General features: G+C 39.9%; 1 protein-coding gene across 1 annotated transcript in view; it reads left to right on the top strand.

The window, feature by feature from the left end:
• Positions 1–12,456, top strand: part of LOC148355877 (discoidin domain-containing receptor 2-like) — a 69,092-nt gene extending 56,636 nt beyond the window's left edge. The window contains exons 14-17 of the mRNA XM_088349055.1: positions 904–1,101; positions 3,258–3,492; positions 6,623–6,772; positions 10,086–12,456. Of these exons, the coding sequence (XP_088205181.1) occupies positions 904–1,101; positions 3,258–3,492; positions 6,623–6,772; positions 10,086–10,217 (715 nt within the window). The 3' untranslated portion in view covers positions 10,218–12,456. The remainder of the gene's footprint in view (positions 1–903; positions 1,102–3,257; positions 3,493–6,622; positions 6,773–10,085) is intronic.
• Positions 12,457–12,687: the final 231 nt, after the last annotated feature.

Below are 12,687 nucleotides of genomic sequence, written 5' to 3'. Positions count from 1 at the left end.
AGAGATGTCTAGATGTCTAGATAGATGTCTAGATAGATGTCTAGATAGATGTCTAAATAGATGTCTAGATAGATGTCTAGATAGATGTCCAGAGATATGTCTAGATAGATAGTTAGGTAGATGTCTAGATAGATAGATAAATAGATAGATTGATGTTCAGAGAGATGTCTAGATAGACAGATGTCTAGATCGATGTCTAGATAGATGTCTAGATAGATGTCCAGATAGATAGTTAGATGTCCAGAAAGATGTCTAGATAGATAGATAGATGTCTAGATAGATGTCTAGATAGTTAGATAGATGTCTAGATAGATGTCTAGATAGATGTCTAGATAGATGTCTAGATAGATAGATAGATAGATAGATAGATAGATAGATAGATAGATAGATAGATAGATAGATAGATAGATAGATAGATAGATAGATAGATAGATAGATAGATAGATAGATAGATAGATAGATAGATAGATAGATAGATAGATAGATAGATAGATAGATAGATAGATAGATAGATAGATAGATAGATAGATAGATAGATAGATAGATAGATAGATAGATAGATAGATAGATAGATAGATAGATAGATAGATAGATAGATAGATAGATAGATAGATAGATAGATAGATAGATAGATAGATAGATAGGTAGGTCCTCTAAAAAAGAATTCCCATCTCTATAAAGGACCATTTGAGTTAGACTTGATTTATCAAATTCACTTTATATTGTTTACTGCTGAGTTACTTTCCCTGGTAACAAGTTACTTTTACTACAGAGTAACTCAGATACTTTTGGGAACAAGTAGTTGAGTATCTATAACTGATTACTTTTTTAAAGTAACGTGTGTTACACTGCTAATTAATATCATCGTTATTCCCCACACTACACTATTTTGTGGTTCCTTAGGAACGACTTCCTGAAGGAGATCAAGATCATGTCTCGTCTGAAGGACCCCAACATTGTCCGATTGCTGGCCGTGTGCGTCTACAGCGACCCCTTGTGTATGATCACAGAATACATGGAAAATGGAGATCTTAACCAGTTTTTGTCCCGCCACGAACCGGAAGGACAGCTGGCGCTGCTAAGCAACGCGCCCACCGTCAGGTACGTGGAGACAGCCTGAAATATTTAGACTTTATATTCTCATCTCATCTCATTAGCTGCACTGCTTATCCTCAGTAGGGTCGCGGGGGTGCTGGAGCCCATCCCAGCTATCTTCGTTCCATGGGCAAGGGACACTCTGAGCTAGTTAACAGTCAACTTCCATTCATTAAAAAAATGAAAAATACTAGGAAAAAATACATGAACTATTCCCTACCTAGAGGTTGCCGCCGTGGTTGTCTGGCATCATGCTGCTACGTTGTGCCAATAGGCACTTGTTTTCGTTCGCATTAAACAATACATTGCCATTTAGGTGGGTGGCGTAGTTTGAGGCGTCTTCAAAAAGTTGAAAGTAGAATATTTTATCGATTAAGGAATTGTTAACAATCCTAAACTGAGTTCAAAGAGCCTTTACATGTATTTTTCCATTGATCTGCTTTTATCATTATCTTTTAAATCATCTTTCCCATGATTTTTTTTTTTAATTTAAATTTTTTTTTGTTTTATTTTATGATTTTTTTTACATCGTTATTTGTTATTCTACTTCATTTTCCTCACGTTCTTACCACCCCACATTGCAAAGAGTCAAGGTAATAATAATTTCAAAAGTAGTAAAAATATGTTTTTTAAAATTCTGTTTTTAACATGATTTTTCTTTTTTTTTTTAATGTTATTTTTGTAAAATGACCTTTTGGAGATAATGGATACATTACAGGCCCATGTTGCCAAACATCCAGGTTAAAAAATTGAGAAAAAAACACAGAAAATATCATTTTGAATAACAAATAATAAATATAATAATAAATATAATAAATAAATAGGAATCATAAAAATGAAAGTTAAAAAAACAAACATCAGAATGATTTTTTTTCTATTGACTGCCAATTTTTAAAAAAAATTTAATTTTAGTTTTTTAATATTTTTTTGTAGTTTTACTATATTTATATAGTAAATATATTTTTTGGTAGTTTTACTATATTTATCTTTACTATATTTATTTATTTTTCTGAGCCCCACATTAAAAATATTCAAGCATAAAAATGAGAAAAAAAGGATTGCTGGGAAAAAAAACTAATAACACGGAGAGAGAAAGAAATAAGAGAAAGAGAGGGAGAGAACAAGACACAGGGAGAGAAAAGGAGAGGGTGTGGGATAAGGAAAGAGAGAGCGAAAAGACAGAGAGAACGTGAAAAACAAAAGAGATAAAAAGGTAAATAGTGAGAGAAGGGGAAAGAAAGAGAGAGAGAGAAAGAAATCCAAAGAGAAATAAAAAGAGTGAAGGAGAAAAACGAGAAGAAGAGAAAGAGAGAGAGAGAGAAAGAGATAAAGAGAGAAGAGAGAGAGAAAAGTGCAGAGAAAAGGCAAGAGGGTGGAAAACAGAAAGGGAAAGAGAGAGAGAGAAATAAATAAGAGAAAGAGAGGGAGAGAAATGGAGAGAGGATGAGACAAAGAAAAAGAGAAAGGGAGAAAAAGAGAGGGAGAAAAAAGACAGAAAAGAGAGTGAGGGAGAGAAAGAACATGAGAAACAAAAGATAAAAAGAGAAATAGTGAGAGAGGGTAAGAGAAAAAAATGAACGAAATCCAGAGATAAATAGAAAGAGAGAAAGAGAGGAGAGAAACAAGAAAGAGAGAAAAAGAGAGGGAGTGAGAATGTGAGAAACAAAAGAGATAAAAAGAGAAATAGTGAGACAGGGGGAAAGAAAGGTAAAGAAAGAAATCCATAGCAAATATAAAAAGAGAAAAAGAGAAGGAGCGTATATTGAAGGAAAGAAGGAGAGACGGGGAGAAAGAAAGAGAGAAAAGAGAGAGAATAAGGAAAAGGAAAGAGAGCAAAAGAAATTAAAAAGTTACAGAGAGTGAAAGTGAGAGGGGCAGAAAGTGAGAGAAAGGGGAGGAAAAGAGAGAGAGAGAGAGAAAGAGAGAGAGAGAGAGACAGAGAGAGACAGAGAGAGAGAGAGAGAGAGAAAGAAATACAAGTACAGCGTCTTTGTGACAGGCACCTAGCTTTGGCAACATCAAGTGGACATATTCCAACCCGCGGCTCGTTTTTCTCCTGCGCTTCTCTGAGCGTTGTCTCGCCGTCCGGATTCAATCCCATTTCAGGCCCGCCTGTTTGACACTTCCCGTTCTTCCCCTCCCCCCTCTCTCCGTCTCTCCAGTTTCGGCAACCTGTGCTACACGGCAGCCCAGATCGCCTCGGGTATGAAGTACCTGTCCTCCCTGAATTTCGTGCACCGGGACCTGGCCACGCGCAACTGCCTGGTGGGCAAAAACTTCACCATCAAGATTGCCGATTTCGGCATGAGCCGGAACCTCTACAGCGGAGATTACTACCGCATTCAAGGCCGTGCCGTGCTGCCCATTCGTTGGATGTCTTGGGAGAGCGTCCTATTGGTGAGGAATCGCTTTTGAAATCATGTCGCAATATGGCACTATTATCCCTTGAGGTGAGCGGGATTTCTTGACTCGTTTTGTCCAAACACATTTAAAGAAGGGGGTTGACTGCCTACTTGGCCCCAAAACAATATACTGTATATCAAAGAAAGAGAGAAAGGGGGAAAGAGAGAGAGAGAGAAAGGAGAGAGAGAGAGAACATGAGAAAAAGAGAAGTTAGAAAACAGAGGGAGGGAAAAAGAGTGAGGGTGGGACAAAGAAAAAGAGAAAGGGGGAAAAGAGAGAGAGAGAAAAGAGAAAGAGAGAGAGAGAGAGAGAGAGAGAACATGAGAAACAAAATAGATTAGAAGAGAAATAGTGAGAGAGGGGGAAAGAAAAAAAAAGAAATCCAAAGAGAAATGGAAAAAGAGAGAGGTTAGAAAAGAGAAGGAGGGAAAGAAAGCGAGAGAGTGAGAGGGGGGGACGTGAAAAACAAAAGAGATAAAAAGTGAAATAGTGAGAGAGGGGGAAAGAAAGAGACAGGAATCCAAAGAGAAATAGTAAAAGAGAGAGGTTAGAAAAGAGAAGTAGAGAAAGACAGAGAGAGAGAGAGAGAGAGAGAGAGAGAGAGAGAGAGAGAGAGAGAGAGAGAGGGGAGAACGTGAAAAACAAAAGAGATAAAGAGAGAAATAGTGAGAGAGGGGGACTTGCAAAAACATGTTTGACGGAGGAGAAATCGGATGCCGAGTTTTAAAGAAATTGTGTTTTAGTAAGATTTTAAAATAATGTCGCAATATGGCACTATTATGCTCAAGGTATAATACATCCTATTGGTGAGGAATCGCACCGTTACCTAAGTTTTTGAAATCATGTCGCAATATGGCACTATTATGCCTTGAGGTGAGCAGGTTTTCTTGACTCATTTTGGGTTGGGTTGATTGCCTACTTGGCCCCAAAACAATATACTGTATATCAAAGAAAGAGAGAAAGGAGGAAAAGATAGAGAGAGAGAGAGAGAGAACATGAGAAACATAAGAGATAAAAAGGGAAATAGTAAGAGGGGGAAAGAAAGAGAAAGAAATCCAAAGAGAAATAGAAAAAGAGAGAGGTTAAAAAAGAGAGGGAGGGAAAAGAAGTGAGAGTGGGACAAAGAAAAAGAGAAAGGGGGAAGAGAGAGAGAGAGAATGTGAGAAACAAAAGAGAAAAAAAGAGTAATAGTGAGAGGGGGGAAGAAAGAGAAAGAAATGCAAAGAGAAATAGAAAAATAGAGAGGTTAGAAAATAGAAGGAGGGAAAGAGAGAGAGGGGGGGGAGAACGTGAAAAACATAAGAGATAAAGAGAGAAATAGTGGGAGGGGGGAAAGAAAGAGAAAGAAATCCAAAGAGAAATAGAAAAAGAGAGAGGTTAGAAAATATAAGGAGGGAGAGAGAGAGAGAGAGAGAGAGAGAGAGAGAGAGAGAGAGAGAGGGAATGTGAGAAAAGAGATAGAAAGAGAAATAGTGAGAGGGGGGGAAGAGAAAGAAATCCAAAGAGAAATGGAAAAAGAGAGAGGTTAGAAAATAGAAGGAGAGAAGGAGATAGAGGGGGTGAGAGAGAGAGAGAGAGAGAGAGAGAGAGAGAGAGAGAGAGAGGGGAGAATGTGAAAAACAAAAGAGATAAAAAGAGAAATAGTGAGAGAGGGGGGAAGAAAGAGAAATAAATCCAAAGAGAAATAGAAAAAGAGAGAGGTTAGAAAAGAGTAGGAGAGAAAGAGAGAGAGAGTGAGAGAGAGGGAGAGAGAGTAAGAGAGAGAGAGAGAGAGAGTGAGAACGTGAAAAACAAAAGAGATAAAAGGAGAAATAGTGAGAGAGGGGGAAAGAAAGACAGGGGGGAATGGACTGTCTGTCACGGTTGCCCATGGCTCCCATTTGGCCCCGCCCGTTTGACGCCAGCTGCGACTTATTGCCTGATTAGCTTCCCTCCTATTTAAGCTCAGTGCTCTCACTCACCCCTTGTCAGTCTGTCAACGAACCTCTGCACCTGCAAAACGTGTGTTTTGACTCTGTCTAGTATCCTGCTTGTGTATGCTGTCCAGTATCAGTCCCGTCTATCTCGTCCTGTTTGATATCTGACTCCAGTCCCCAGTGTCTGGTATCGATCCCATCTGTCTCGTCCAGTCTGATATCTGACTACAGTCTCCAGTATCTGGTATTGATCCCATCTGTCTCGTTCTGTCTGATATCTTGCCACGGTCTCTGGTATCTATTCCGCCTGTCTCATCCTGTCCGATATCCTGCGCCAGTCTCCATTATCCAGTATCGATCCCGTCTGTCTCGTCTTGTCCGATATCTCACTCCATTCTCCAGTATCTGGTATCGATCCTATTTGTTCCGTCCTGTTCGGTATCGATCCCGTCTATCCGGTATCTCCACGTGTGTCTGTTATCATTCCTGGCTGTCCCGTCTGTCCGGTATCTGCTTGTGTATCTGGTATCAATCCTGTCTGTCCCGTCCTGTCCGGTATCGATTCCGTCTGTCCGGTATCTGCTTGTGTATCTGGTGATCAATCCCATTAGTCTCATCCTGATATCTTGCCGCAGTCTTCGGTATCCAGTATCGATTCCGACTTGTCTTTTTATCTCTTTTGTTTCTCACTCTCTCTCCCTCTCTCTCTTTCTTTGTCCCGCCCTCTTTCTTCTTTTCCATCCCTCTTTCTCTTATTTCTTTATCTCTCTTTTTCTTTCTCTTTGATCCACTAGTCCGGCCCCTTACAGAATGTTTATTCAATCTTGTGCCCCCCGTGTTAAAATGAGTTTGACACCCCTGGTCTAAACCCACGTCTTGCAGGGCAGAGGTTCGTTGACGGGCTGACAAAGGGGGAGTGAGAGCACTGAGTTTAAACAGAAGGGAAGCCAATCCGTCAACGACCCGCAGCCGGCGCCTCATGGGCGGGGCCGATTGGGCCCCATGGCAACCGTGACACAAATGTTTCATCTCAAGTCTTGTTATTGGAAGTAACAACAACTTTTAACGTGTTTTTTGGTGTGTAAATAACCAAAATTACCAATATGATGTATTCATATTTATACAAGTTGATATTTTCTGTCCAATCCTATTGTAGTGACATTCACAGCTCCCCCTACAGGCGTGATAATGGATTTCTCCTCTGGCAGGGTAAATTCACCACGGCGAGTGACGTATGGGCCTTTGCCGTCACCCTGTGGGAGATCCTCAACTTCTGCAAGGAACAGCCTTACTCGCAACTCACGGACGAGCAAGTCATCGAAAACACGGGAGAGTTCTTCAGAGATCAGAAAAGACAGGTAGAAAAAAAAATGATTACGTTTGGAGTATTATGGATGGATAGGTGCAATTGTGTAGAGAACGTAATTGCAGTTATCCCTCGGTTATCGCGGTTAATGGGGAGAAAAAACACCCGCGAAAAGTGAAAATCTGCGAAGTAGCGACGCCCCTTCAAAAAATGCATTTTTTTTTTTTTTATTATTTGATTTTATTATTATTATTTTTTAGACCCGGTTAAGGGGGACCAAAACCACCCACGAAAAGTGAAAATCCGTGAAGTAGCGACGACCCTTCAAAAATGCATTAAAAAATAAGAATTTTTTTTTTTTTTTTAATTATTTTATTTTATTATTTTTTTTTTTTTAGACCCGGTTAAGGGGGACCAAAACCACCCGCGAAATGTGAAAATCCGTGAGATAGCGACGCTTCAAAAAATGCAGAATTTCTTTTTTTTAATTATTTTATTTTAGTATTTTTTCAATTTTTTTATTTTTTTATTATTTTATTGTATTATTATTATTTTTTAGACCCGGTTAATGGGGACCAAAACCACCCGCGAAAAGTGAAAATCCGCGAAGAAGCGACGCCCCTTCAAAAAATGCTTAAATTTTTTTTTTTAATTATTTTATTCCAGTATTTATTTATTTATTTTTTTTTAATTATTTTATTTTAGTATTATTATTTTTTTTAGACCCGGTTAATGGGGAGCAAAACCACCCGCAAAAAGTGAAAATCTGCGAAGAAGCCACGCTTCAAAAAATGCTTAATTTTTTTTTTCAAATTATTTTATTTTAGTATTTTTTTATTTTTTTATTTTTTAAATTATTTTATTTTAGGTTTTTTTTTATTTTTTTTTTTTTTTAATTATTTTATTTTAGAATTATTCTTTTTTTAGACCCCGGTTAATGGGGACCAAAACCACCCGCGAAAAGTGAAAATCCGCGAAGTAGCGACGCTTCAAAAAATGCTTAATTTTTTTTTTTAATATTTTTATTTTTATTTTGATTATTATTTTTTTTTAATTATTTTATTTTAGTATTATTTTTTTTTTAGACCCAGTTAATGGGGACCAAGACCAAAAAAAAATTAATAATAACAATTAAAAAATATATATTATTAATGGCAGCACGGCGGCGCAGTGGTTAGCGCGTGTGCAGCACAGTTCATGTCATGGGAACCTGTCGTGGGTTCAAATCCAGCTCCCGACCTTACTGTGCGGAGTTTGTATGTTCTCCCCGTGCTTGCGTGGGTGTCCTCCGGGCACACCGGTTTCCTCCCACATTCCAAAGACATTGGCCGGTCCAAATTGTCCCTAGGTGTGAATGAGCGAGTGAGTTGTCTGTCCCGGTGTGCCCTGCGATTGGCTGGCAACCAGTTCAGGGTGTCCCCTGCCCACTGCCCGATGATTGCTGGGATGGGCTCCAGCACCCCCGCGACCCTACTGAGGATAAGCGGTGCAGCTGATGAGATGAGATGAGAATATATTATTATTATTATTAATATTATTATTTTATTTTATTATTATTATTTTATTTTTTTGGAACCCGCGAACGTGGAACCGCGAAGTAGCGAGGTCCCACTGTAATCATACGGTGTTACCTCTACTAACGAATTGAATTCCTTCCGGGTGAAGCTCCGTAACCTGAAACGTTTGTAAGTAGAGACGCCTTTTGAATGGAAATGCGCTAATCCGTTCCCAGCCCCGCAAAAGCGTGCTATTTTTTCTAAAAAAATCGTAAAAGAGCATCAGAACATGAAACAAATACGTATTAAAATTAAATTACCGCACAATAAACATAAAATGGGAAGCATGTAAAAAAACAAAGAATAAAGAAATCATAAAAATATCAATTTACCTTTTAACTGGCCTCTTTGTTTACTGGTCCTCAGCAGTGTTTTTGCCTTGCGTGTCGTGAAAAACCGATCCAATGACGTCTGCTTTTTCAGACTCTTAACCAACTGTCAGAAATTCGTTATAATGAGATATAGCCGACCTGTCAATACTTTTTCGGGAAGATTCCTTCGCACAAATTCTGAGACTTTGTGGAATTTTGCTAAAATGTCTTTAATTTGGGATACCTTTCTATTATCTCTTGCTTTGTTTTGATAGCCAGAAAAAGTATCTTCCTCTTCTTTTCTCCTTTTTCGCATGTTTTTCGTGAGGTATATTGCTAATGATAGCTCTTCGTAGCTGTACCATACGGTAGACCAGGGGTGTCAAACTCATACTAACTCAGGGGACACACGATAGAACAAACATTCTCTCGGGGGCCAGACTACTAGATTAAAGAAAGAAAAAGAGATAGAAAAGAATAATAGAAAGAGAGGGAGAGAAAAAGAGAGAGGGTGGGATAAAGTAAGAGAGAAAAGGAGAAGGAGAGAGAGAGAGGGAGAGAGAGATATATATATATATAGAATGTGAGAAACAAAAGAGTTAAAAAGAGAAATAGTGAAGAAGGGGAAAGAAAGAGAGAGAGAGAGAACATAATCCAAAGAGAACTAGAAAGAAATAAAGTTAAAAGGAGAGAAAAGAGAAAAAGAGAAAGAAAGAAGGGGAGAACGAGAGAAGTGGAATGCAAGAGAGAAAGAGAGAAAGATAGAAAGAGAGGAGAGAAAAGAGAAAAAGAGAAAGAACAAAGGGGAGATAGAGAGAAGGGGAACGCAAGGGAGAGAGAGAGCGAGAGAGAAAGAGAGAAAAGTGAAGAAGAGAAAGAAAGAAAGAAGGGGAGAAAGAGAAAAGGGAACACATGAGAGAGAGAGAGAAAGGAAAGAATAGAGAGAGCAAAGGACAAAAGGAGAAGAGAGCAAAAGAAGGCCAAAAGACACAGAGAGAGAAAGAGACAAAGAGGAACAAAGAGAAAAAGAGAGTGAAAGAGAGAGAAATAGAGAGTAAGAGAAAAAGGGAGGAAGAGAGAGAGAAAGAGAGAGACCGAGAAAGAAATACAAGTACTGCGTTTGTTCGAGGCACCTGGCTTTGGCCACATCAAGTGGATATATTTCAACCTGCGGCTCGTTTTTCTCTCGCGCTTCTCTCAGCATTGTCTCGCGGGCCAGATTCTATCTTAGAGGGCCTGATCCAGCCCGCGGGCCGCCCGTTTAACACCCCGGCGGTAGACTGTATACAATGCGGGAAGGGGACTCAAAGAGCATGCTGAGTTGCCAGGTTGAACGACAGCGCGTACTGCCTTGTATTTTGGACTATGTATCCTGAAACGCCTTTGTAACTTGAGGCAATATTTCCCCGTTCAAATACTTTGTAACTTGAAACTTTTGTATGTAGAGACAGTGTATTTTCATGAATATGTGTCCTGAAATATGTCATTTCCCGGGCAGATCTACCTCCCCCGGCCTGTGCTATGCCCGGATTCGCTCTACCAGGTCATGCTAGCCTGCTGGAAGAGGAATACCAAGGAAAGGCCGTCCTTCCAGGAAATACACCGAGCCCTCCTGGAAATACAACCCTAATGGAGGCCATTTTGTACTACACAATCCAGGCTTAAGCTATTTGTTACTTTTGGAGAACACTGTGGACGATAGTACAGTACACGCTACAAACCGACCGGCGATACTGACAACACAATACAACACAGTGGGTACGTTTACCTGCGGGCAATCATCCAAATGGAAACAGAACAATAATACGATGAAGGTCTTAGTCCGACTGCGGGTTTTCTGATTGGTTGGGTAAATCCTTCATTTCCTGTTTACTCTTTTTGGAGTAATCCAATAGGTTGAGTACAACTTCTTCCTTCCATTTAATTTTGGGGTAGTGCGACGGGTAAAACAAGTTCTTAAGTTTAGCAGTTCCGTCGAGGTTTTTATTCGAATAAAACGAACCCCACCCCCAAAAAGAACATACTATTCCGGGCTTTAGAGTTCAGAGCAAGGCTGTGATAGTTTCACAAATACCTGACAATTATTTGTACACTATGACGAAAACAAAACTTAAGTCAGTGGAAAATTCCCCAAATCCCAGCTTTACTCCAGTCCTTTCTCCAAACTGAATCCTGCAGGTGGTTTGATAAGACGAGGCAAGACCTCCTGGGTAATTGTGATTTTCTATCAAATTCGATTTCTAACTGACATGGTTGACAGGAACCAGAACAGGATCAGAACCCAAACGCGTGACGTTTCTCACACAAGCCTTTTATTTAACGGGAAATGGGGAATCATGCAGGCAGCATGGCGGTGCAGAGGTTAGCGTGTGTGCGGCACAGTTCTAAGGTCTTGGGAACCTCCTGTGTGGGTTCAAATCCAGCTACCGGACTTACTGTGCGGAGTTTGTATGTTCTCCCCGAGCTTGCGTGGGTTTCCTCCGGGCACTCCGGTTTCCTCGACACCAATTGCTCGGGCAGATATGGGACAGATGGAGCGATACCGGACAGGACGGGACAGACAGGATTAATATCAAAACTAGATGTTGAAATTAAACAAGAGAAACTAGACGGGAACGAAACTGGAAACTGATACTGAAGAGGACAAAATAAACGGGAACAATACCGGACAGGAAACACAGGCAGGAAACCAGACAGAGTCTAAACCACATGTGTCAAACAGGCGGCCCGCGGGCCAGAGCAAGCCCGCTAAGGGATTGAATCCGGCCCGCGAGACAACACTCAGAGAAGCGCAAGAGAAAAACAAGCTGCAGGTTGAAATATGTCAACTTGATGTTGCCAAAGCCAGGTGCCTCGACCAAAGACACTGTACTTATATTTATTTCTCTTTCTCTCACTCTCTCTCTCTCTCTCTCTCTCTTTTCCACCCCTTTTTCTCCCACTCTCTGTCTCCCACTCTCTGTGTCTCTCTTTTTCTCTTCCTTTGTTGCTCTTTGTCTCTTTTTCTCTCTGTGTCTTTTTAACTTCTTTTGCTCTAACATCCTTTTTTCCTTTTCTCTCTTTTCTTTCTCTCTTCCTACCCTTCGCGCTTTCTTTTCTCATTTTTCTCCTTCCGTCTTTCTATTTCTCTTTGGATTTCTTTCTTCCTCCTCCTTTCTTTTCCCCCTCTCTCATGACTTTTTACCTCTTTTGTTTCTCACGCTCTCTCCCTCTCTCGCTTTTTCTTTATTTGTCCCGCCCTCTCACCTTTTCCCTCCCTCTTTCTCTTATTTCTTTATCTCTCTTTTTCTTTCTCTTTAATCTACTAGTCCGGCCCCCGACAGTATTTTTGTCCTATCGTGTGGCCCCCCCGAGTTAAAATGAGTTTGACACCCCTGGTCTAAACCCACGTCTTGCAGGGCAGAGGTTCGTTGATGGACTGACAAAGGGGGAGTGAGAGCACTGAGTTTAAATAGAAGGGAAGCCAATCCGTCAACGAACCGCAGCCGGCGCCTCATGGGCGGGGCCAATTGGGCCCCATGGCAACCGTGACACAATTGTTTCATCTCAAGTCTTGTTGTTGGAAGTAACAACAACTTTTAACGTGTTTTTTCCCTTTTTTTTGTGTGTAAATAACTGTTTTTTTATGAAAAAAAATACCAATATGATGTATTCATATTTATACAAGATATTTGACTATTTTCTGTATGATTGATTTAGGTGTATATGCTACTTAATTTTGATATTGGATATATGGATCGTGTGAATTGTGTGCGGAATTGGATAAATGTGTAATACAATGAAGAAAGAAAAATGAGATGTAAATGTGTACACGTTGTCATGGTAACTCAAGTTTAACACGGTGTTAAACGGTAAATGTGTTGAATGGGTCCGCGCAGATGTTTTTCATGAAATTTAAAAATAAAAAATGTTTTGTACAGGATTCTACATAAACATTGTTTTAGAGTTTAGTGTGCATCAAATTGTGATTTACAGCAACATCTAGTGGGTAAAATACCAAATAGCAGGAAGAGGGTTAAAAAAAATTTGTTTACTTCCGTGTCATATTCTTTGAGATCCTATTGGCTGAACTGCACACTCTTATCCAATCACAAAACGCA

This window comes from Urocampus carinirostris, chromosome 12 (assembly GCF_059441175.1).
Source record: "Urocampus carinirostris isolate Australia breed hairy pipefish chromosome 12, RoL_Ucar_1.0, whole genome shotgun sequence".
In the NCBI taxonomy this organism is placed as follows: Eukaryota; Metazoa; Chordata; class Actinopteri; order Syngnathiformes; family Syngnathidae; genus Urocampus; species Urocampus carinirostris.
This window is presented reverse-complemented; position numbering and strand designations above follow the sequence as displayed.